The sequence below is a fragment of the Sebastes umbrosus genome, chromosome 1, assembly GCF_015220745.1.
Source record: "Sebastes umbrosus isolate fSebUmb1 chromosome 1, fSebUmb1.pri, whole genome shotgun sequence".
In the NCBI taxonomy this organism is placed as follows: Eukaryota; Metazoa; Chordata; class Actinopteri; order Perciformes; family Sebastidae; genus Sebastes; species Sebastes umbrosus.
This window is the reverse complement of record NC_051269.1, coordinates 31,527,703-31,553,991: the sequence shown is the minus strand read 5'-3', so window position 1 is coordinate 31,553,991 and position 26,289 is coordinate 31,527,703. Positions and strand designations below refer to the sequence as shown.

General features: G+C 43.3%; 1 protein-coding gene across 6 annotated transcripts in view; it reads left to right on the top strand.

Annotated features, from left to right (window-relative positions):
* Window positions 1-26,289, top strand: part of LOC119484672 (calmodulin-binding transcription activator 1-like) — a 70,741-nt gene that overhangs the window by 30,021 nt on the left and 14,431 nt on the right. For 5 of the 6 annotated variants that reach the window (XM_037763672.1, XM_037763692.1, XM_037763662.1 and 2 more), the window contains 7 exons: window positions 1,078-1,145; window positions 7,708-7,843; window positions 11,365-11,436; window positions 14,141-14,294; window positions 15,994-17,870; window positions 18,908-19,034; window positions 20,707-20,841. In XM_037763672.1, coding sequence (XP_037619600.1) covers window positions 1,078-1,145; window positions 7,708-7,843; window positions 11,365-11,436; window positions 14,141-14,294; window positions 15,994-17,870; window positions 18,908-19,034; window positions 20,707-20,841 — 2,569 coding nt within the window. The remainder of the gene's footprint in view (window positions 1-1,077; window positions 1,146-7,707; window positions 7,844-11,364; window positions 11,437-14,140; window positions 14,295-15,993; window positions 17,871-18,907; window positions 19,035-20,706; window positions 20,842-26,289) is intronic. The other variant, XM_037763702.1, reaches the window with a different exon arrangement.

The following is a 26,289-nucleotide window of genomic DNA, read 5'->3' as shown; positions in this document are numbered from 1 at the left end:
CAGTTAAGTGCTAGCACCCTCCAGCTGCTCTTTCCATCTCTTTCTTTCCCTCTCCCTCTTTGTCCCTCCATCTCGTTGTCTGATCGGTGTGAAGCCGGAGTGCTCTCACGCCAAACTGGGACAAATACCTAAAAACGCACACACACACACACACACATAGAAAGAGGAAGAGCAGGTCTGGAGAGGAGACTGTTGATCTGAGGGGGCAGATGAAGGAGTGCTTGGAGTGTTGATGCCTTCTTCACTATTGCTTTGTGCCACATTTCAAACTCTGATTGCCTTAAGAGGACAATTTACATTTCATAGTCTTTTCACAACAAGTGGGTGAGATGGGAGTCAGGGACGGGGGGGGGAGAGAATGATGTTTCAAGGAGGAAGCCAGGGGTGAGAGAGTTCACCTAGCAAAGGGAAAAGGCGGTGTTGCGTGAGCATCAAAAAAGCAGGAGATACAAACAATAGTTTCTTTTGACTGTGTGTCTCTGTCTTGTGTGTATGGACGTTTTGTTTTGCCTTGCTCTCGCTAGAATGCACCTGTATGATTTGAACTTTCTTTCTTTTTTTTTCCCTTATTGGATTCATGTGAGTGTGGAAGAAGAATAGAAATAGTGTGGAGAACTGAGGAGATGAAAAGAGAGCCGGAGGAATTAAGAATCAAGTTAGGAGCCGGCTTTATCTGACGGGAAACTGTGAAACTGCAAAGTACAAGAAAACTTTTCCTATCAGCGCACTCTCTCAGCTAGTGTATGGGTCTGCACCCCGCGTGTGTGTTTATATGGCGTGTGTGTGTGTATTTAGGAGATAGCTTTTCCTCCCCAGTGGAGGGAGACATCGGTGTGTCGGTGAGCGTGATTGGTTGTTGGCCCTGAGGGTCCGTCCTCTATATCTGTCTCCTGACTGGCTGCTCTGTGACCAATCAGGCGCCTGGACCTCACCGTGGCAATCAGATAGTGACACACTCTCTGTGGGCATCGGCAGGTCATCTGGAAATACCTGTTATGTTTTATCTCCCGGTGACACACACACACACACACACACACACACCAATATAACCTTTCTGTCTTGTCTTTGTCTCTCTAGGAGATTGCTGCATATCTCATCACTTTTGAGAAACATGATGAGTGGCTGACGACATCGCCAAAAACCAGGTGAGGAGAGTGCACACACACACACGCCCACGTACAAACACAGTATCGCTCAATCAGCCACGTTGGTTTAATCCCAGTGACTGAGTGCCTGTGTTTGATTAAAAAATTAGTGATGTACGTCGGCTGTCTCCAAAGGCTCCTGCTGAACGGCCTACTCTACATGTAGAGAACGCTCCAGAACATGGCTGGACTGTAAAGCACATAGTCAGCTGGAAATGGAGTATTAATGAATGTAAATGTATTAGGATAAGTGATGTATAATTCAGACGTAGGAAGGTGAGTGGGGGTTTAAAGGGAGGGGGAGTATGTGTATTTAAAATGGGGTGTGAACAGGGATTCACATGCCAGAACTGAATATTCATCGATCCGACTGAACCATAGGTAGCTCTTTTCCTAGAGTGGGGAGAGGTTATAATCAGGAAGGAAGGAGGGAAAGAAAAAAATAAGAAAGACTTATTTAAAGGGCTATTTGAATTATTGATAAATCACCTTATTGGCATTTACTTTAGTTAATACTGGGGCTGTCAATCGATAAAAATATTTAATCATGATTAATCGCACATTCTACATCTGTTCAAAATGTACCTTAAAGGGAGATTTGTCAAGTATTTAATACTCTTATCAACATGGGAGTGGGCAAATATGCTTGCTTTATGCAAATATACGTATATATCTATTATTGGAAAGCAATTAACTACACAAAACAATAACAAATACTGTCCAGAAACCCTCACAGGTACTGCACTTAGCATAAAAAATATGCTCAAATCATAACATGGCAAACTCAAGCCCAACAGGCAACAACAGCTGTCAGTATGTCAGTGTGCTGACTTGACTATGACTTGCCCCAAAACTGCATGTGATTATCATAAAGTGGGCATCTCTGTAAAGGGGAGACTCGTGGGTATCCATAGAACCCATTTTCATTCACATATCTTGAGGTCAGAGGTCAAGGGATCCCTTTGAAAATGGCCATGACAGTTTTTTCTCGCCAAAACTTAGCGTAAGTTTGGAGCGTTATTTAGCCTCCTACACAACAAACTAGTATGACATGATACCAGTATCATCACGCAAGTTGTGTTAATGAGTTAAAGAAATTAGTGGCATTAAAACAACTTTGAATGTGTTATTATAGTGTTTGACAGCCCCTAGTTAATACAGATGAAGGTATGATAAAAAAGAGAAAGAAAAAAAAGAAGAGGGAAAGAAAAAGTAAAGTGAGTGAAGAGGTCACCTCATGGCCCCATTTCTGATTACTGACACCGCTGGAAGCCCGAGGTGATGCCTCCGCGCTCCCATTGTGCGGAGCTGAAGGACTCTTCTCAGGAGCGGCCTTAGGCCAGCAGCACAGTTTATGTTGTGGATGGATTTCTCATTGATTGGTTGTGCTGCCGTATAGCCTCAGCCTCCCGGCAGCAACAGCAGCCGCAGCAGTCATATTGGTGTTATTGAGCAGCAGTTAGATATAATCCCATTTACACATGACACGAGGCACGATTAGAACAGATTACACCTAATCCCATCAGATGGAAAGGAGCTCAGCAAACGGAGCGAGGGACATTTATGTGTGTGTGTGTGTGTGTGGTTAGGCATATGTGCGCATGCGTTTGCACACTTGTGGGGGGGGGCAATATTAAGATAACAATCAATGACCTTCATTTCTCCCTTCACTGAAATACCTCATCAGTTCAAAGTAATGACTGTTACCTCCTCTCACTTCTCTCATCTACTCCTCCTTCTCTCCTCCCTTTACCGGACTCACTCACTCGCCCACTCCGTCTCTTTATCTTGCCGTCTCCCCCCCCCATCCCTCCTCCTCCCCTTGCCTTCTCTGTTTTCGCTCTGCTACACTGTGGAACGGTGGAAAAGCTTTTTATATCCCACACATCACAGCCCAGTTACAATCAATAGCATTTATGTCTGCTTGAATCGGAGGGTTTTGCGAGGAACACGGGCATCGTCCACGTGCACGTATTTCCCACCCGCACACACACACACACACATCTGATCTCATCCATCTTCTCCATAACATAATTAGAATCAGCAGCTCTGAGATGACTCACACTGCTCGAGACGGAGACTAAACTCGGCTTTGATCGGAGGGTGGGGGTCTCCACTCCGCTAAGAAACTGGCAGGCTCACCCCAAAACAGAGCAGATTTAAGGTGTCAAAGAAAATCAGCTCAAAGTAAATTCAATTTCACTACACACAGTGTTCAGAGTAAATTGCAATCATCTCAGTCCATATAGATGTGTCTACATCAAATTCTAGCAGAGGAGAGAGGAGGGGAGGAGAGAATGGGAGAGGAAAGGAGATAAGGGTGGAGGAGAGGAGATAAGGGTAGAGGAGAGGAGAGAAGAGGAGAGGAGATAAGGGTAGAGAAGAGGAGAGAACAGGAGAGGAGAAAAGGGAAGGGAAGAGGAGAGAATGGGAGAGGAAAGGAGATAAGGGGAGAGGAGTGAATGGAAGAGAAGAGGAGAGAAGAGAAAAGGAGAGAAGGGGAGAGGAGAGAATTGGAGAGGAAAGGAGAGGAGAGAAGGGGAGAGGAGAGGAGATAAGGGTGGAGGAGAGGAGATAAGGGTAGAGGAGAGGAGAGAAGAGGAGAGGAGATAAGGGTAGAGAAGAGGAGAGAACAGGAGAGGAGAAAAGGGAAGGGAAGAGGAGAGAATGGGAGAGGAAAGGAGATAAGGGGAGAGGAGTGAATGGAAGAGAAGAGGAGAGAAGAGAAAAGGAGAGAAGGGGAGAGGAGAGGAGATAAGGGAAGAGGAGAGAAGGGAAGAAGAGAGGAGAGAAGGAGAGGAGAAAAGAGAAGGAGAGAGGAGAGAAGGAGAGAGGAGAGAACGGGAGAGGAGAGGAGATAAAGGGAGAAGAGATGAGGAGAGGAGAAGAGGGGAGGGGAGAGGAGATCAGGTTAGAGGTGAGGAGAAAAGGGGAGAGGAGAGAAGGGGAGAAGAGATGAGAGGAGAGGAAAGGAGAGAAGGGGAGAAAAGATGAGGAGAGGAGATAAGAGGAGAGGAGAAGAGGGGAGAAGAGAGAAGGAGAGAGGAGTGAACGGGAGAGGAGAGGAAAGGTGAGGAGAGGAGAGGAGAAAAGGGGAGAGGAGAGGAGAGAAGGGGAAAGGTGAGGAGAGGAGAGGGGAGAAGGGGAGAAGAGATGAGGAGAGGAGAGGAGAGGAGAGGAGAGGAGAGGAGAGGAGAGACAATAAAAGAAACAGAGGTTAGGAGGACAATAGAAGGAATAGACAAGATGAGAAGATGTGGATAGGTGTAAAGGAGTGGAGAATTGAGGTACTGAAGAAGCAGTAAATAGAAAATAAAGAGATGCTGTGATAAGCGGGATAAAGACTGGAGGTTGAGGGAGAAGAGGAGGGCAGGAAAAGGAGAGAGGAGGTGTGTAAACGTGTGTGTGGTTGTGTGCATACATGACTGTGCGTGAGAGAGAGAGAGAGAGCACTTGTGAGTATGTGTTAGTTTATTGATTGTTAACGTGCCTGTTCTCTTTCTGTTGTCATGAGATAAGGCAGAGGAGCATTTTTCCTCCACCTACACACTCGCAAACACTTACACACACACCTGTCTTTAACGTTTTAGAAGTGTAATGATTGATTGCCGAGCAGCAGGTTTGACATTGAGCTCAAAGAACACACGGCAGTAGGTCCTGCCATCTCTGATATCGCTGTAGCATCTCTGTCTCGCTACATGTATGGCTCCTGGTGTGTGTTTGTGTGTGCGCAGGCATGTTTTTCCCACCAGGTGTATGTGGAATGGGAGCTTAGAGGCCAATGTTCCTGTTGTGCTGATAAATCACCCTACTAAAATATTAACATGTAGGAGTGTGAGGCTACGTACGAGAGGGGAGGGGCGGCATGGGACCAGCTAACTTGACTGTGGGAGAATAACATTGATTCACATTGTCGGTATTTGTGAATCAGCAATGCGGGAGAATTTTTATACCTGACATGACAGCATGAAAATCATTTCTGTTCAGTTTCTATGGAGTTGAATTGTCAGTTTTAAAGACTGCACACTACACTTATTCTGTACAATCAAAATGATTCAACACTATCAGCCCCTTAACATCTGGCAATAATGCATTTTGAGTGATCAGATTGCGATCAGATAGTGCTTGACCACATGAAAGTACATTTTTTAATCTGTTCAAAATGTACCTTAAAGGGAGATTTGTCAAGTCTTTAATACTCTTATCAACATGGGAGTGGGCAAATATGCTGCTTTATGCGAATTTATGTATATATTTATTATTGAAAATCAATTAACAACACAAAACAATGACAAATATTGTCCAGAAACCCTCACAGGTACTGCAATTAGCATAAATAAATATGCTCAAATCATAACATAGCAAACTCAAGCCCAACAGGCAACAACAGCTGTCAGTGTGTCAGTGTGCTGACTTGACTGACTTGCTCCAAACTGCATGTTATTATCATAAAGTGGGCATGTCTGTAAAGGGGAGACTCGTAGGTACCCAGAGATCCCATTTTCATTCACATATCTTGAGGTCAGAGATCAATGGACCCCTTTGAAAATGGCCATGCCAGTTTTTATTCCCCAACATTTAGTGCAAGTTTGGAGGGTTATTTAGCCTCCTTCCCAACAAGCTAGCATAACATGGTTGGTACCAATGGATACCTGGTTTTCTAGTTTCATATGATGCCAGTACCTTCACTCTAACTTTAAAACTGAGCCTGCTACAAGCTAAAAATCACTACATTTTGTTGCATTAATGCATTAAAGAAATTAGTGGCGTTAAAACGAATTTGCATTAATGCGTTATTATTGCGGTAACTTTGACAGCCGCAGTGTATATGCACCCAAAACGCATTGAGGACGGATTGTGATCTGATCGGCCAAACCCCCTCTGGAGGTAGTCAAGGACGCATTGTGACCACAAGTGTAAATTCAAATGCATTTTCAAACTACATACAACAACTACGTGGGCAGAAATACGTAATGCTAGGGCTGTCCCGAGTACGATTAGTTGGGCTCCAGAGCTTCGGCAGTAATTAAGCACAAGGCTTTCATCCGCTGTTCATGTCCAGTGTGTCACGTTACAATCAGCTGTTTGTTCGTGTCTCGTGTTCACAACGTTCAGTGTCCTTTTCACTGTTTAAACAGTGAAGCAGTTTTAAGCCCAACCGTGTTGTTTTTTCCTAAGCCTAACTAAAGTGGTGTTAATGACTGAACCTATAGCGATTTTAATTCACAGCATTAAGCATGTGTTTACTGTGACCAAAAAGTGGCGCCGAGCAGTCTGTCAAAGCATCAGTATGTGACGAGTTGGGATGAGAACTCCTTGCGTCATCCCTCTGCGTGTGCGAGTGTAGACATACCTCAAAGTCACGTTTGCAGGCCCTCTTCCACTAAACGGTGGTGTTTTGAGGCTGATGTGTCTGCTCATTTCGCACCGCCGGTCTGGCGGTGCCGGGCTGCAAGCCGGTGCGTAGGCAGCTTTCCTCTCAGCCCTTTCAGACAGAATGATCGGATCTCAATTGGATATCAATGTGGACACTGGAGACACATATTAATACTAAGTGTAAAGGTTAAATTCAATTGCAGTTATTTTTATATTCATATCTATTCATATTTATATAGATCATATCTAGACACAGTGGTGGAATGTATCTAAGTACATTTACTCAAGTACCATACTTAAGCTCAATTTTGAGGTACTTGTACTTCACTTAAGAATTTTCATTTTAGGCTACTTTATACTTATACTCCACTACATTTCATGCAAAACATAATCAACAAATAAATGATGATATATTATTATAGATTAAGCTACCAAGTATATAAAATTATTAAAATGAGCTCCACCGTTACCAGCTGCAACGTTAAAATGATGAACACATTAATGCATCAATAATTATAATCCGATATTATACTATATATTATTCTGAAATGAGCCCTTCTGCATAATGACTACTTTTACTTTTGGTACTTTAAGTGTATTTTGATGTTAGTACTGTAATACAGCAGTGGTGGCCTAAAGGTTAGAGAAGCGAGCTTGAGACCGGAAGCGAGCTTGAGACCGGAAGCGAGCTTGAGACCGGAAGGTCGCCGGTTCATTGGGGAAAGTGAAAAAGCAGCGTTTGCCCCTCCCTCATTACCACCACTGAGGTGCCCTTGAGCAAGGCACTTAACCCCATCCGCTCCAGTGGAGTTGCTCAGTGACCAGCAGGTCAGACTGTGGTTGTACTGGGCAGCTTCCAGGTGTGGATGTGTAACTGTGTGAATGTGATCAGGGTGTTCCTGAAAAAGAGAGCATTGCTCTCAGTGAATCTCCCCCTGAATAAATAAAGGTAAAAAAAAAAAAAATACTATTGTACTTTTACTTAAGTAAAGTTTTGAATCCATGACTTTTACTTGTAGCAGAGTATTTCTACACTGTGGTATTTCTACTTTTACTTGATTAAAATATCTGAGCACTTCTTCCACCACTGTCTAGATACAATCTGGATATGAGACGCGTTTAGTGTAAAGGGGGTCTATATGTGTCACTTTCTGTCTGGCTAACTCTTCATCCTTTCCTCCATCAGGCCTCAAAATGGCTCTATGATCCTCTACAACCGTAAGAAGGTGAAGTACAGGAAAGATGGCTACTGCTGGAAGAAAAGGAAAGACGGGAAGACCACCAGAGAGGATCACATGAAGCTCAAAGTCCAGGGAGTAGAGGTGAGAGGCTGCGATGGAAAAAACAAGTCGATGATCTTGTTTGGCACTACCAATGGTTTCACTGCCAATCTTACTTACTAACTTACTCTCCTTTACTCCCGAGGAGACACATACGTGTAACACAAAATGTACACACAAACACACATGCTGATGCTGCAGGCCAACGTGTTACCTGAGAGCGAGTGGTGCCCCTCTTTCTTTACCTCCCTCCCTCCCTGCTCGTGGCCCTCTCTCCCTTCCTCTCTCTGTCTCCCTCTCTCTCCCTTTCTGAAGGATAAGAGTGTGTTTGGCCTGAGGCCAGGAATGATGTCAATGCCTCCTTCAGCAGAACAGAGAGGGGTATCGATCCAGTCTCAAGGCAGCGTCTGTGCGTGAGAGAGTGTGTGTGTGTGTGAGTGTGTTCGAGTCACATCAGCCAGCTCGAAAATTGATTATTCAGCAGGAATATACCAAGAGGTGAGAGGAGTGAGCATGCATGTGTCAGAAACAGAAAGAATGAGGTAGAAGGGAGAGCGAAGGAGAGACAGCGAGGGGGCACATGGATGTTTGCAGAGGGCTCAATAGTTTTGCATTAAGGGTGAGCAGGAGACGGGCGAAAGAGACACGGAGGTAAAGGGAATAATTGAGATCAAGTATTCCCATCTGCACCTCTATTATTCACGACCCCACACACTCACATTGACATTCATCTCACATGCAATTTTCTGCAATCGTGCATGAATACACATACTCACGCACGCACATATACAAAGTGTTTCTCTCCCCGGTAGCTGCTCTGTAATTGTTTGTGTCACGTCTTCCCAGGACCCCCCAAAGCAAGCACAAGCAAGCGGTGTGTAGAGCAGGGGGACGGGGACGAGGGAATGAGCAGAGCAGCGAGATGAGCAGAGGGAGTGAAGGAGGATGGGGAGACGCAGGAAGCAGGAGAGAAAAACATAACCCTGGATGGAGAGCCTCCTCATATCGAATGGAAATATATGGAAATGCACTCTGCCTTTGGCAAAACACACTTTAGATAGAGGGCGGGCTACTTCTGAGAAGAGGCAAAAATGGCGAGAAAATATAAGTGTGCACGAGTGTTCATGAGACAGAAAACAGGACAAGTTGCAAGTGTTGATTATATACGGCCTGATTGATCAGCATTTGTGTTTGTGTGTGCAATTTTTGTCTTTAAACACAACCGAATTATGTGTGTATGTGTGGGATCCTATGGGATTTGAATGCATATGCAGTGATGATCTTGATAGAAAGCTTTTCTGGCATCATTTCACCCTTCCTTTGTCAAACACCACAACACACACTCTTCATTAGGAACAGGTATCGAACCTCAATACTATTCCACTTTCCATAGCACATAATATCAAAAACTCTCAAGAAAGTGGGACCTGGTTTTAACAGCTTGTTCAGACTCTTAGTTTTGTTGACTTTTCTTTGATCAGATATTTACTTATTTAAAGCAGGGTCAGTGTTGATCTTGAGAAACTAGCAAGAGTATGCTAGATTTTTTTTTAAAATGATCTAACCGAAAAATCGAGTCCAGTGTTGCCAACTCTTTTTCAATGAAAGTAGCTAACAGCATTAGCTCCAAAAGTCCCTAAATCTAGCGAGAAAGCATTGAGAAACACTGACAGTCTGTCACTTCGGGCCTCCCTCCAAAGCCACTCCCCCACAATTATCATAATGAACATAAACAACAAACGTGGTTATTACTCACAGCTGTCAAGCTAGCAGCTTGTGCAAGACTCCGGTGACGTGCAATGAGTGCACGGGCAGAGTAGGTACAGTAAGTAGACAGGTAGACAGTCCCGCTCCAGCCACAGATACCTTTATGTTATTTTTTTTGTCAGCGCATTTTATATATTGATTGCTGTTGGGACGTAATGAGAATTTCAACAAATATAAAAAAAAAAAATTCTAAAATCTTTACCAACCATACCTTTAAATCAGAATTTAGCTCATTTTAGAGTTAAACTTGCAGTAGGCAGAATGTTTTTGGCATCATTGGGATAAAAATTCCATAATAAACTTTCAGCATATTGTATTTCAAGTGTTCTGAGAGAAAACTAGACTTCACCTCCTCATGGCTCTGTTTTCAGGAGAGAGTGATCCTATTGAGCGTTCCTATTGGCTGTTCATCCAACGGAGGCAGCTGTCAGTAACTTGTGAACTCCGATCAAACGGTCAAACTAGGCAGCGCTGATCGAATATGAATCAGTATTCTGTTACTGTAATGCTTATTTCTCTCCTCAAATGTTTTCAGAATCATCTTGTAGTGTACTGTTTAGCTGTAAAATTAGAAAGTTTCTTCAACTGATCTCAACATGGCTGTCGGGTCAAAACTTTCTCATTTTACAAATAAACAGTACACTACAAGATGATTCTGAAAACATTTTATTCAAGAAACAGGCATTACCGTAACAGAATATTGATTCATATTCAATCAGCGCTGTCTAGTTTCACCGTTTGATCATTGACAGCTGCTCAGAGACGGCAAGGCTCCAGCTCGGCTCTGATTGGTTGTTTTCCTCCGGGCTGTGAAATCTTGCAGATGCCGTTAGGAGCACCGGAGGACACAGAGGCACATGTTGTTTTTCAGATTACCTGTCTCATGCGCTACTGTCAGGATATAGTGTGTAGCGTTTTATAAAAATAACTTTTTTTAATAATATTTGCTCCATTCCTACCCTCTGCAGCTTTAAGTTCTTGTGCAGTTGCCTTGCGTTACACACTGATGCATTTAAGAAGTTCAGCTTACTTTGTTAAATTAAAAAAGGCTCTGTAGCAAAGCATTTCAATATTCTTGAACTTAAGGTGTCAAAATAAAAGTATAGTTTTGGTATGTTTCAGAAACTCGGTTACTGTATTGGCACCGGTATCGAAACATTTCATACCGCACTGAACACAGATATTACAGACACTCTGAAGTGGTATAACTCTGTAAATCCACCTCTGCAATCATACATTTTGGTCTATTTTCACACCCACACACACGTATACACTATTTTGTATGTATGTAGGCATCCTCTGCTGGATGGAGTCCATACTGAACTTCCTCTTCATCTTGTCCACCTTGACACTCTGTACTTTTCCTCGCTTTCTCCTCCTCCTCTTCTTTGTCCCCTTCACTGTTACTGATCTCTCTTGCAGTGTCTGTGAGCTGACGACAGTGTGACTTTTTGTGAATTCCAAGTGGGTTATGTCTCGTCTTGCTGAGGCAGTAAATTTCACAATCTCTTGTGCTGTAATTGTCAACATCAGATTTATGGTATTTTAGAAAAGACATTAGGAAAAAACGCATACAGCATGTTTGCAATTTAGTTTTAGCACCGCAATCAATACAGCCTAAGTGGGTATAACCTAAGTTCTCCTCTCCTGTTCTCTCATTTACTGTCCTCTCCTCCTCTCCTCCTTTTTCACTTTTTGTCTTGCTTCCTCCCTTTTTTTCTTTTCTCGTTTTACCCCTGCAATCTCCTCTCCTCTCCTCTCCTCTCTTCTCCTCTCCTCTCCTCTCCTCTCTCTAGTGTCTGTATGGCTGCTACGTCCACTCCTCCATCATCCCCACCTTCCATCGTAGATGCTATTGGCTGCTGCAGGTAAGCCCACCCCCCTTCCCCACCTTGCCTTTTCTCACACAGTTATACACGTACAAAAACAAGACTTGGACAGCATTTATAGTAGGGGTGGGAATCACCAGAGGCCCCACGATACGATATTATCATGTTGCTTAACTCACGCTACGATCTTATTGTGATTTTAAATATTTTGCGAGTATTGCGATAAGACATATTGGGATTTATTACCTTCTTTCAACTGCAAGTTATGCAGTTTGTCAACATCTGTTTTATCTGATGAGAAACAGTTTTCACTCTGTTCAATCTCAGAGTTTTCATTCACATATCTGGAGGTCAGAGGTCAAGGGACCCCTTTGAAAATGGCCATGACAGTTTTTCCTCACCAAAATTTAGCGCAAGTTTGAGGCATTATTTAGCCTCCTTCGCGACAAGCTTGTATGACATGGTTGGTACCGATGGATTCTTTAGATTTTTTAGTTTCATATGATACCAGTATCTTCACTCTAGCTTTAAAAAATGGGCATGCTACAACCTAAAAATGACAAGTTGCGTTAGTGACATACAGTACTTAAAACAAATTTGCATTAATTAAAGCTATTAAGTTTTTCCTCGCCAACATTTTGCGCAAATTTGGAGCGTTATTTAGCGTTCTTCCTGACAAGCTAAAATGTCATGGTTGGTACCAATCGATTCCTTTGGTTAGTTTCATATCATACCAGTATCTTCACTCTAGCTTTAAGACTGAGCCCGCTACAACCTCTGAAAGACAGAATAAAAGCCGGGCACGCCATCAGATTGTTAAGAGGTTAAATAGTTCATATAATAAAGGATTGATACGTCTGACGTATTTGTATCAACACAATATTGCCACCCCAAAAATCACAATACCGTGTTGTATCAATTTTCCCCCCAGCCCTAATGTAAAGTGTGGTGATACTTTATTAGTTGTCATATATGGCAGCATATCTTTGTCGTTTCAGGACGTTTTCCTCTCACATTATGACCATCTTGTGACATTTATTTCAGCTATGTTGAGGCTTTATTCCCCATTTCACACAAAACTGAGCAACCAGAATATATATTAGCAGTGTTACACAAAGTTTTTCCTGTTAAACTGTCCATTTCCAAAACAGAACACTAAGCCAAACCATTAACCAGCAATAAACATCATCCTCCTCTAAATTAATGAGGCAGACATAGTGAAAATACTATCACAAAGCTGGGGTCATAATAAAGCTGGATGTTGTTTGGCTGAGTGGACACACACACAGTTAGACCACCCACTAGAATATGCCAAGTCTTGTATAATGCTAACATACAGTGCAGAATAATAAAAAACATTTCTTTGCCAGAAGTTGAGTGCAACTTTCGAGAGCACAGTGTGTTGTCGAAAACCCTGACTCTCGATGCTTATAGCGAGCATCAAGGACTCAGGCGCTACTCTCTATGTGGTCCTCTCCAAGAAAACACCCTGAAGCTACAAGCAACACACACACACAACATGCTCACACCAACACACACACATGCACAGGTGTCCCCTGTGTATAAAAGCATGTTGTTTTTCATAGAGATGTTGGACTCACTCTACTGCTCATGTGAAAGACAACAGAGAGCAAGAGTTACACACACACACACACACCAACATGTCCCTTCCTCTATTGGCCATGCAAGACGTGGTCACCAGGACCTCATCTTCTCGAGATGACAGGTTACATGATGAATCTTAAAAATGCATTTACACTTACACTGCCTCTCTCTCTTCATCTCTCTCTGTTCATTTCAAAGAAAAATATTGAATACCCAGCGTTGTTCATTTAAAATATGGAAATGCATACATATTTATGTATTCTTCGGCAGAATATTCCTGCATAATTTGTCACTGGAAATTTACAAGGACATTCCAGCCACCGGCCGTAAATTGAATATGCCCTAACCCAATATATTTTCTTTTTCAGCATGCCTAAACTAGTTTGATTCCTGCTGTCTGGAATTATGAAGGGAAAATTCCACTTGCTTTATCTGTAAAGTGCCATTTTTCTGCTCTTTGCGCCGATATCAAAACACATCAGTGGATGTGATCATAAATCAGTCTGTGAGTGCTGTTGCATTGCACAGTGTGGTGCTGAAGCAGCCCACTGTGCCATCCTCTTTTGGAGAGAAAAGTGTTCCACCTCAGCAGGTCCTCCCCCTCACCTGAGTCTGTCTACTGAATCTTTCATCAAGAGGAGCTTCTCTCCCTCTCGCTCTCCTCACACACACACACACACACACGCACGCACGCACACACACGCAGAGATGCACGTGAATGCACCTGTTGAATCATTCATAGGGTGGAAATTCCATAGGTCTGCTGGTGGCCTACAGTATAGTGAGAACTACTCTGAACTGCACGCACGCACACACACACACACACACACACACACACACAAACACACATGTAGACACTTCCGCAGCCTCTGCAGGGTCAGAGAGAGAGTGATGAGTGGGCTTGAACTGCTAAATCTTTTATGGGCAGGTGAGAGAATCTCATCTGACACGCTATGTCCAACCTCCTTTCTGACCTCCACGTTCTCTCCCGCTTTCCTTCTCCATTCCTCCCCTCCCTCTGTAAATAGACTCTATATCATTTTATTCCCTCGCTCCCATATGTCGGTAAGAACATGACGATGAATTAATAAATAATGGCTAAGCTAACACCATGTATCTGTGTGTCCCTGTGCCGTAGAACCCAGACATCGTGCTGGTGCACTACCTGAATGTACCGGCAGTGGACGATAGCGGGAAGCCGTGCGGTCCCGTCCTCTGCTCCATCAACACAGACAGGAAGGAGTGGGCCAAGTGGAGCAAGGAGGAGCTCATTGGACAACTCAAACCCATGTGTGAGTTATAGCTTTACCGTCATTTCAGCGCCTCATCACCTCCCTCATACTCTCATGTTTCAGCCCCCGTCACACTTTTCCTAAACCTGGGGATATGAGTCAACCCGGGTCAATAAAAATACCACCTGTCACGGTGCAGCAAGTCTCAAAATTAATCTGTAGGAAACCTCTAAAACACAGGTAATTTGGTTCACTGGCTTGCTTTAGGCTTTGTAAACAACTTGGCAGCAGAACGGGGCACAGTCTGGAGCTGTGCCATTATTTATCAGATGAGACAACAGGTGATTTCAGCAGTTCAGGCGAGATGCTATGAAAATTTCTCTCTTGCATCAAGGGAAAATATCTAATCTCAGCAGTATTTATTTAGCACAAACTTCTTATTGAGATATTGGTGTGGGTAAAGATAAATCAGTTAGCCAAAATGCAACCGCAGGACATGCCAAAAAGCTGTGTTCAGGCGTTAAAGGGATAGTTTGGGTGTTTTGAAAGTGGGGTTTTATGAGGTACCATAGTCGGTGTATTACTAAAGGTAGGATATCGATTTATTTAGGTGAGCCTTTCTTTTAGGTGGCTACAAAATGTTTTGCTGATGGCCCATCAATGGCACCATATTGCTTTGCTCCTTTCTGTCTGTTTTCGCCAAGCTGGGGGTGTGCTAACCGTCATCCACTGTAGGCAATACACTGACTATGGATAAGTACCTCACAGAGTCCCACTTCAAAACACCCAAACTCTCCCAGTGGCTTTATTTACTTACTTACAAAGTAGTGATATATTTTAAGACAACACTGTTTGTTAAAAAGCCACCTTCTGAAGAGACGTTCTTACCATTCAGCCAGGCTTTATACCGATTTAGATTTTAATGTTTTTGATGACTCCGACAGTCAGCGCTATGCTGCCACCTAGAGGCAGACACACATTTCACCCAAGGAAGGGAGGGATAGAGGGAAAGAAGACAGAGGTGCTAGAAATATCCAGCATGTATTATTCATAAATGAGCATCAGGGAGTAGATAACTTCAGTACACACACACACACACACACACTTACCTAATCTCACCCCTCTTTTGATCTGGTTTGGAAGGGCAAATAAGGACAGCTGCCCAAAACTAAGTGGCTTGTTGACTTAAGCAGCACCTCACTTCTCAATCTCCCCACTGAATCATATTCCCTCTCGCTCTTCTACCTGCCCTAATTTGCTCTCACAAAACAGCACTCTGCTTTTTTTTTTTTCTCTCCGAGCACTTCTCTCTTGATCACTGATTTGATCCTTCTGTGGTCATAGGGGGTTTTAGGGGCATTAGGTCTCAGACACTTCAACTGTTTGGTATTTGTTATTTCACTGTGAAAATGCATCAGCTAAATCCCCCAAAATGTAAATGGAGACATCTAATTTAGAGGGGAATACCTTCAGATTTAGTTAGAATTGAAATGTCTTGCAAAAGAAGCAAATTGCATCTTTTGCATGCATATATGTATTTAAAGTTTTTGAACACTCAAGCAGTGTTATCAGAGTATTCTTTATCTCAGATTTCAGTGTACATTCTGAACACTGGAGGGCGCTGTTACACACTATCAAGGTATTTGTGAGGTATTGCTACATTGCTGTTAAAGATTGACCCGAGCAAATGAAGGGACAGAAAATTAATAGGCATTGTCTTACATGCTGTTTCCTTTGTTTTGAACGTCTCTTCCGACAGGTGCTGGAAGCAGCCTGCATCAGAAATGTTCCAGTGTCAAGCAGCGCATCATCTCATCCAAGCAGGAGTCGGGGGCAGCAGCAGGAGGTGGAGCTGCAGCGGGCACGGGCGTAGCGGCGGGCCAGAGGGCCGAGGAAGCAGATGGCACAGAGGTCCAGAACAGCGATGTGTCAGAGGGCCAGACAGAGCCCAGTCCTGCAGGGGGCCGGAGCAGAGCAGGGGGAGGAGAGAGGAGGAATGGCAGGATAACCAAACCCTCCCTTCTCCCACAGAGCAGCATGGAAGTGTCCTCATCCACCTCCACCAACCAGGTGGAGGTCCCTGACACCACCCAGAGCTCCCCATTGTCAATCACCAGCGACATGGCTGACAGCCCCGCTCTCGCCATCGGGGCTGGCTTGTCACAGAGCACAGCTGTGTTCATGTCTGAGGTCACCACGCTGACTGGGGATTCGGTTTACTCTGCCGGCCACACCCACCTGCTGGCATCCACCCATGAGAGCGCCACCGCTGGCATCCTGTTGGCTGTTGCCCCTGAAAACCAGAGGTTTGCGGCGTTCCCCGGCGGCGTGGGTTTAGGGGAGGCAGGAGAGTTGGTTCTATCCAGCTCTCTAGACACCAGTGGAGGAGTCAGCCTTCCCGAGACCACCATGACCTTTGACCCTGATTGCTTCCTCAACAATCCCAAGCAGGGCCAGACGTATGGAGGAGGTGGAGGCAAGGCTGAGGGGTGTAACGGCGACGACGGACGACTCCACTGCTCCGCTAACGGCTTCCTCTACAACCAGGCCCTTGTCAACAACATCAAGACAGAACCTGTACCCCTGGAGCCGCCGCTGGCCCCTCAGAGCAGCTACGTAGGAGAAGGGACAGGCCTCAGCCCCAGCACCACCCTGGAGCAGATGGACTTCAGTGCTGTGATGTCATCAGCATGTGTCCCGAGTCTGTCCCAGCCTGCACACCACCCCTCCCCCAGCCTCTTCCTCCAGGCCTCCCCCCAGGCAACCCAGCCCTCACAGCTGCAGACCAATGGTACTGAGGCAACCCAGGAATCAGGCGAGGCCCAGGCTTACATAGGCCTGCCCACGGTGCCAACAGACCCTCCAGTCACCAATGGAGACCCGCATGCACACCTCCACCAAGCCAGCCCAGACCAGCAGGGCCTGTGTGGAAGGAACGGACAAGGAGCGGCGGTGGGCTCTTTTCCTCTAACACCACAGGATACGACCGGCGACCAGTCAGGCAGCAGGGGACATCGAGAGGTCGGGGGCTTAGACAAGCCTTCTGAGAACGGAGGGGAGTTGCTACTCAAGCCTGGGGATCCTCACGAGGCCTACACGAGTGTTGACACCGAGCACTACCTGCAACCCACAGATGACAATGGAGGAGGAGAGGAGGGCGGAGGGGTTGGTGGAGGAGGAGGAGGAGGAGGAGGGGGCAATGAGATTCTCTGTAATGGTGTAAGCTTGTCAGGGGCCAGCAATTCAGTAGTGGCCAGTCCTCAGTCAATAGCTGCTGGTGCGAGCATCGAGGGGGCGCTCTACAGCTCTCCTCTCCCTCAGCAAGGTGGGGGGGTGTCAGCTACAACAGCTGGGGCAGGAGCGGCCATCAGTCTGGAAGGCTTTGAAGCTTCGTTTGGAAGCCAGTTCTCTGATCTCATCAATGATTTCATCTCAGTCGAGGGGTCCGGAGGCGGGGTGGGGGCAGCTGTAACTGGGGTTCTGATGCCCCAGGAAGGGGCAGCAGGAGAAGAGCAAGGCACAGGAGCAGGCCACCTGCAGGGCTCGGAGGTGGAGCAGGGAGCTCTGGGACTGCTCCAGGAGACTGGGAGGCTGTTTGGTGTGACAGACTACTCCCCAGAGTGGTCTTATCCAGAGGTTAGTAAACCCTACATGATTATCATTCATTATTTATTCATCATTGTTCCCTGCAGGAAAATCAGTCCCTCCGCCACATGATTGACGGTGGCTTGTACTGATGTTAAACGCTGAAATCACGCTCAGCACAATTTGTACTAAGACCGCCAGCCTGGCTGTGTGGTCATTAAGGAGCCAGAATATCTCAGACTCAGCTGATTGGATTTTGATGAAATTTCAATATTACACTGATTACCCTGGGTGGCTTCATTAATTTACCCATGTACCACTTATAATATCTCAGACACCAGCTCTGTCATTGGATTATGATGAAACTTGTGGAAACATAGCATCTTACCACCATCATAAAAAAAAACAAGTTGTATAAAGGCTCTTTAATAACTAACCGTAATGTGCACATATTCAGCTAATACTTTTCTGCAGCTTTCTTCCAGGATCATCAGAGTTACATCATACTGATTACTCCACAGTTTTGAGTTTCCTGAAAAAGCAACACAGTTTCACTCCAAAGGCTCAAAGGGTGATGGCATAATTTTTAGAATTTACTAAAAAAGGAGCGCTGCAAGCAAATGCCAAAAAAACAACCTACCAAATGCTGGTAAATGGCTTTGAAATCAAAACTGTTTTGTTGTTGTATACTCGCTCCTTCATGACTGTGGGGGGACAATATGTTGTTTTTGTTTTATTTTTAGCTACACCAGAGAAAACACATGGCAGTGTTGTTCAGATGGTTCAAACAACTTGGATGTAAGGAGCAGCACGGCCTCTAGGGGCTGCTGCCAGGCCTTTTAGGCTTATAGATGTGTCATTAGCAAAATAATAGCCACTTTGTAAATGGGGCAATTTATAATATAATAGAAAACAAAACATTTAGGTCATTTTGTGTCTGAGGTGTGCTTTTGCAACAGATGGAATCAGGATATTTGATCGAAACGCAGAATGACGTACTGTGCACACATTTGCAAACACATGCTACACAAGACAGTATGCATATGTGTGTATGATATTAGACTGAGGCCTCTGTTTGTATGTCGCAGGGTGGAGTGAAGGTGCTGATCACAGGCCCGTGGTTGGAGTCGAGCAGTGAGTACAGCTGTCTCTTTGACCACATCAGTGTCCCTGCTGCCCTCATCCAGCCCGGGGTGCTGCGCTGCTACTGCCCAGGTAACCAACCTGCTATATGCACGCAATCTCACACAACACACACACTCCTCTTCAACTCCTTGAGGGTGCGGTGATCTCGGCCGACTCTACTGTCTTTCAGTCTGTAGCAAACTTCAAGATCTTTTTTTTTTTAATCAATTCTTGAGTGGAGTGGTTCAATTTAGCACCAAATCTGTGTAACAAATGGTATCAACAACTTATGAGACATAAGTGACCATGGGAATGGCCGTCCGTCATATACTTCTGTCATAATGTTCTAAGCCCTTACACACTCTCACAATTTATTGCATGAATGAATGAATTATCTTTTTTAGGGCTGTCAAAGTTACGCAAATTCATTTTAAATACTGTATGTCACTAATTTTTTTAACACATTAACGCAACTTGTGATTTTTAGGGGGTAGCAGTGTAGCTCAGTTTTAAAGCTAGATTGAAGATACTGGTATCATATGAAACTAGAAAAACCTAAAGAATCCATTGGTACCAACCTTGTTATACTAGCTTGTTGCGAAGGAGGCTAAATAGCGCCCCAAACTTGCTTTAAATTTTGGTGAGGAAAAACTGTCATGGACATTTTCAAAGGGGTCCCTTGACCTCTGACCTCAAAATATGTGAATGAAAATGCATTCTATGGGTACCCACGAGTCTCCCCTTTACAGACATGCCCACTTTATGATAATAACATGCAGTTTTGGGGCAAGTCATAGTCAAATCAGCACACTGACAGCTGTTGTTGCCTGTTGGACTTCAGTTTGCCATGTTATGATTTGAGCATATTTTTTATGTTAAATGCAGTACCTGTGAGGGTTTCTGGACAATAGTTGTCATTGTTTTGTGTTGTTAATTGATTTCCAATAATAAATATATACATACATTTGCATAAAGCAAGCATATTTGCCCACTCCCATGTTGATAAGAGTATTAAATACTTGACAAACCTCCCTTTAAGGTACATTTTGAACAGATAAAAAATATGCAATAATTTGCGATTAATAACGATTAACTATGGACAAACATGCGATTAATCGCGATTAAATAATTTAATCGATTGACAACCCTAATTTCTTTATTTCTGATTTATGACTAGAACAACTTTACACATTTCTGAGCTTCAAATTAATCTCCAGGTTCCCAGCTTTCAGATGATGTACACCACTTCCATGTGACGTCTACTGTTGACCTTCTATCTCCCCTTAAAGACCTCCTGTCCACCCTAAAAAACACAACAATGGGTCTATGGTAAAGGGGTGGAATGGAACACTTTCTTTTACTTTAAACTTAACCCAGCCGTCACCCCACTAATCCCTGTAATAAGCAGTTTCTAGCACAAAAGTTTTTCTTCAGCACACAAAGAAAGAGTCTAACAATGTCGTCTGCACACCCTTATCGGGAGATGCAGTCCCTTTTATACAAGAAGATAAGAACAACACAAAAAAAGAACATTGTGTGGAGGGACACTCTCTGGCAGGAACGCAATAAACGCAGCTCTGCTTAGAAATGTTTTTTGGATGGTGTACTGTAGTAAGTGATACATGAGTCACATCCTGCTACCTTAAATGTGATCAGGGGATAACTGTAAGGCACACATGGGCAAAACCAAATTAAATTATTCTCTGGCAAGAGATCTGCCTCAGCACTCTGTCAGTGTTACTAATTCCTTACCTGTTTCCAGCCCATGACACAGGACTGGTGATGCTGCAGGTAGCTATGGGTGGTGAGGTCATCTCTTCCTCTGTGGTGTTTGAATACAAGGCACGTGACCTTCCTGCCCTGCCATCTTCTCAGCACGACTGGCTGTCCCTCGATGGTGAGAGCATTTGTTTGTTTGTTTTTTACTACACAGGGATGCACAGCCGCACTCTTAGTCTTATTATTTGCTCAATAAAGAGCATAAACAATGAGCCTTGTTCATAACTGCTTCATTGTGTGCCTGGAGTGTTGCATGTGTGCATTTTAGGGCTGTCAAAGTTAACGTGATAATAACGCGTTTAACGCAAATTTGTTTTCACGCCACTTATATTTTTAACACATTAATGCAACTTGTGATTTTTAGGTTGTAGCAGGCTCATTTTTTTAAAGCTCGAGTGAAGATACAGGCATCATATCAAACTAGAAAACCTAAGGAATCCATCGGTACCAACTATGTGATATTAGCTTGTTGAGAAGAACGCTAAATAACGCTCCAAACTTAAGTTAAATTTTGGCGAGGAAAAACTGGCATGTGGCCATTTTCACAGGGGTCCCTTGACCTCTGACCTCAAGATATGTGAATGAAAATGGGTTCTATGGATACCCACGAGTCTCCCCTTTACAGACATGCCCACTTTATGATAATCACATGCAGTTTGGGGCAAGTCATAGTCAAGTCAGCACACTGACACACTGACAGCTGTTGTTGCCTGTTGGGCTGCAGTTTGCCATGTTATGATTTGAGCATTTATGCTAAATGCAGTACCTGTGAGGGTTTCTGGACAATATCTCATTGTTTTGTGTTGTTAATTGATTTCCAATAATAAAATATATACATACATTTGCTTAAAGCAAGCATATTTACCCACTGCCATGTTGATAAGACAGAGAGAAATCTCCCTTTAAAGGGACTGTTTGAAAGAATCAGAAATGCTTGTTAACAGCGACACCTGTGGCCGTTAAGCGTTAAGTCAACGAAAGTCAGCGTCGGGCTTGCTCTAAATAGACATGAACGAGGCGACGCACGTCAGCTAAAACCACAATCTCCCTCTATATTTCATATATTGCGCGCATGCACGTGAGGTGGAGCGAGCTAAGTGAAGGCAGGCAGGCAGAGGAGCAGAGACTACGGTCCTGGAGACCAAAGCTACGGTCTCCCCCGCGTCCTCCGACCGCGGCCAACACTGTTTTGCAAGACGGGCTTCACTAGACATAACTTTGGTGCTTCTGTGTAGTTTGTGTTGGAGTCTTGTCTGAACAGCGTAGCCACACGCGAGCGAGCATTTGCAAGCGCGCATGGGACACCGCCCCGGGTGATTTATACGTGTAAGAAGTTACAAACAGTCCCTTTAAGGTACATTTTGAAAAGATAAAAAATGTGCGATAATTTGAGATTAATCGTGATTAACTATTTTAATCAATTGACAGCCCTAGAGCATCTTTTTTAAAAATTTTAACGTATTGTATGTTTAAGGTCATGCGCTTGATTGACTATATTTTTACCCTGAAAAGTTGAACCCCAACATACAAAATGCATCCTTTATTTATTCTTTATTTTTACTTTTTGTGAAGCCTTTACACATATAGCCCTCTGCCATTTTTGATCTGTTGAAACTTTGAGAGAACCTGTTGATATGTGTGTGTTTGTCACTATGCTGCTCTTTTTTCTTCGATGCATCCGTGGCTGTCTGTTTGTCTACAGCCACAGATGTACTGACCAGTATGGTGTCGTAGCTGCGGGATTTTTTGGCTGAATTGTGTTCTTTTGTACCTGGGATGAAGCTGTTGTTTTGTTTTCTATTCTCGTCCTGGCACTGCTTGCAAATAAATGAAAAAAAAATAAATCCAAGCTCTTAAACTGTTTTGACACCTGTTCTGTGAAAAGAGTACTGCACCTTTTCATCTTCACAGTCCCCATCCATAAAGGCGTTGTCATGTTGGACTTATTATGGAGTCTACTGTGATTGCATATTGGGGAGGAATCTGAATACTTTTGTTAGAGCTGTAGAAGTAGTGACATTTCAATGATAACTGAATCAAATACAAGATGTTAGAGGACAATTAAATGTTCTTTGAGTCAGCTCTGGGTGGGGGGGTTTGGTTTGGTTTGGTTTGGTTGCATATATCTGCACAGCACCCGGGGGGGATTTAGCTTCTTTCTCTGTGCAAGCAAATATATCTCGTGATGCAATTGCAATAAATTCAAATTCAAAAAAGATAAATCCAAGCTCTTAAACAGTTTTCACACCTGTTCTGTGAAAAGTATACTGCACCTTTTCATCTTCACAGTTCCCATCCATAAAGGCGTTGTCATGTTGGACTTATTATGGAGTCTACTGTGATTGCATATTGGGGAGGAATCTGAATACTTTTGTTAGAGCTGTAGAAGTAGTGACATTTCAATGATAACTGAATCAAATACAAGATGTTAGAGGACAATTAAATGTTCTTTGAGTCAGCTCTGGGTGGGTGGGTTTGGTTTGGTTTGATTTGGTTTGGTTTGGTTGCATATATCTGCACAGCACCCGGGGGGGGATTTAGCTTCTTTCTCTGTGCAAGCAAATATATCTCGTGATGCAATTGCAATAAATTCAAATTCAAAAAAGATAAATCCAAGCTCTTAAACAGTTTTCACACCTGTTCTGTGAAAAGTGTACTGCACCTTTTCATCTTCACAGTTCCCATCCATAAAGGCGTTGTCATGTTGGACTTATTATGGAGTCTACTGTGAGTGCATATTGGGGGAGGAATCTGAATACTTTTGTTAGAGCTGTAGAAGTAGTGACATTTCAATGATAACTGAATCAAATGCAAGATGTTAGAGGACAGTTAAATGTTCTTTGAGTCAGCTTTGGTGGAGGGTTTGGTTGCATATATCTGCACAGCACCCCGGGGGGGATTTAACTTCTATGTGTGCAAATATATCTCGTGATGCAATTGCGGCTTGGAAACACACAGGTCCCCATTCATAAAGGCATTGTCATGTTGGACTTGTTTAGATCAAAATCATTTATTATGGAGTCTACTGTGAGTGCATATTGGGGGAGGAATCTGAATACTTTTGTTAGAGCTGTAGAAGTAGTGACATTTCAATGATAACTGAATCAAATACAAGATGTTAGAGGACAATTAAATGTCCTTTGAGTCAGCTCATGGGGGGTTTGGTTTGATTTGGTTGCATATATCTGCACAGCACCTGGGGGGGGGGGGATTAAGCTTCTTTCTGTGTGTGCAAATATATCTCGTGATGCAATTGCAGCTTGTAAACGCACGGGTCTCCTCATAGAGGCATGTCCTGGGTTACTCTGTGTTCGCCCCCGTCTCTGCGTTGCGCAATGCGGCAATGCGGCTCCACACAGTCACAGCAGGCTGTGTGCTGTTTGCAGGAGTGAAGGGCAAGGACATTGTGGCACAGAATTGACAGTCAAAAAAAAAATGGTTTGGCACCACTGGCAATGTTGCTGTGGAGCCTATATATAGAGAAGCTCTTGCCTTTGACTTTGCATGGGTATCTTTTGTTTGGCCTCAAAAATGCGCATCAGAGACGCACACTGCATGCCTGCTGGTAAAAATAGTCCAGAGAGAGACAAGATCATTTAAAGTAAATAATGCGTCAGCACACGACTTTGTCACATGTCATTGCTCCAGTTTAGTTTGTGTTGGAGTCTATTGTTGTACCCGATGACGACCGAAAGCCTCCTGCAGCTCAGAGTCTGGCGGGCGGATTTGAAGCGTGTCTGCTCTCATAGACACAACGTGGAGTCTCTCTCTCCATCTCTCCATCTCTCTCTCTCTCTCTCTCTCTCTCTCTCTGCACTTAGTTGTGTTTTGCTCGATCGGAGTAGCAACGTGTGACTCGCACACGCTTCAAACTAAACGGGGTTTGTTGAGCAGAAGCGGGAACAAAGCGAGCAGCAGCAGCAGGTAGAGAGAGAGAGAGAGATTCGCTGTTTGGGTTCGTAGATTATTTTGATTTTTAAACAGATGTTAACTTTGCATTGGGCATCCAGATGTGTTGTTGTTGTTGTTTGTAGTTTTTTTTTTTGTCATGCTGCTGTATAGATGGACATAAATGTGTCTCTACATTTCATCTTCTTATAGCTGTAAAAAAAAAAACACTTTTGTATTTCAGTCCAGATGTTTGTGGTTACACATGTGCTGCTGTCGATTTCAGACAAAGGGGAGGGAAGAAATGCCACAAGTCCTCACGTTGTTTGCACGCTAGAGATGTTGTGGACAGCTTGTTTTTACGTTGCAGATTATAGAAGCTTGTTTTTAGCCTTACAGTACATGTTGACCTGTTCACTTTCAGCACCACCAGGAGTGGACAGCTCCACTCAACTCCATAACAACAGATGAAGGGAGGCTAATAGAGGCCCAGATAATAATAACAGGCCTGTAGGCACAGACATGTGGGCATGTTGTTGATCACCCAGGAGCTTAAATACATAATGTACTCTGTGTTGTAGTTGTTCATGTTTACTACTGAAAGTTTCTTTGTGTGGACCCTGTGCCAAAAGTGTGTGTTTGCTAGAGCTGCAACGATTAATCGACTAGTCCTCAACTATTTTGATAATCGATTAATCAGTATTTTCTGATTTTTTTACTCCTCTATGAGAGTAAACTGAATATCTTTGAGTTGTGGACAAAACATGACATTTGAGGACTTCATCTTGGGCTTTGGGAAACACTGATCAACATTTTTCACCATTTTCTGACATTTTATACACGGAAAACTAACCGATTAATCGAGAAAGTAATCAACATATTAATCGACTTAAAATAATCGTGAGTTGCAGCCCTAGTGTTTACCCGATGAATACTTTTCCAATTGACTTAAATTAAAGAACAGAATATGTTCGAGTCAAACGAAATTCACATGGATGTGAATATATGGAGAACTATTGATGTGCATGTAACAAAAAATGACTTGAAATTTACATTTATTTATTTATTTATACATTTATTTATTTGCAAATACACTGGGATTTGTATTAAAGCCACTAGTTTTAGGAGTACCAACTGTAAACAGATTTTTACAAATTAATTTAAACCACTTTCATTAAAGTTTTGATGAATATTTAATAATAATTTAATAGAATATGAAAGGTAAAATAGAAAAAATTCTATATTAAGAACGTAAACACTGATCTGATTTAAATTAAAGGTGCTATTGTTAACATTCAGCCACTAGATGTCACAAACATTGCCAGGCACTTACCGTCAATCTCAGCCATTTATCCGTTTCTTCCACACTAACTCACAACATAGAGATACTATTGGCTCTCAAGCCTTGTTAGAAGTGGTCAGATATCTTTCACAGAGATAAACAAAACATTAATATTTGACCTATCAAAATTTTTTAAATGATTAATACACAATCATAATATATATTTTTTAGCTGTGTGGATGTATTATTTAAAAAATAAATAAATAGTCATCTCGATAAAAATGTTATCAATAAGACCTTTAAATGTAGTGTTACACCGCTACTTATTGTTACCTTTGCAAACACTGGTTTGTCTCACTAGTCTGCTTTAAAAACAAAGGGGGGTTGCAATGCAGT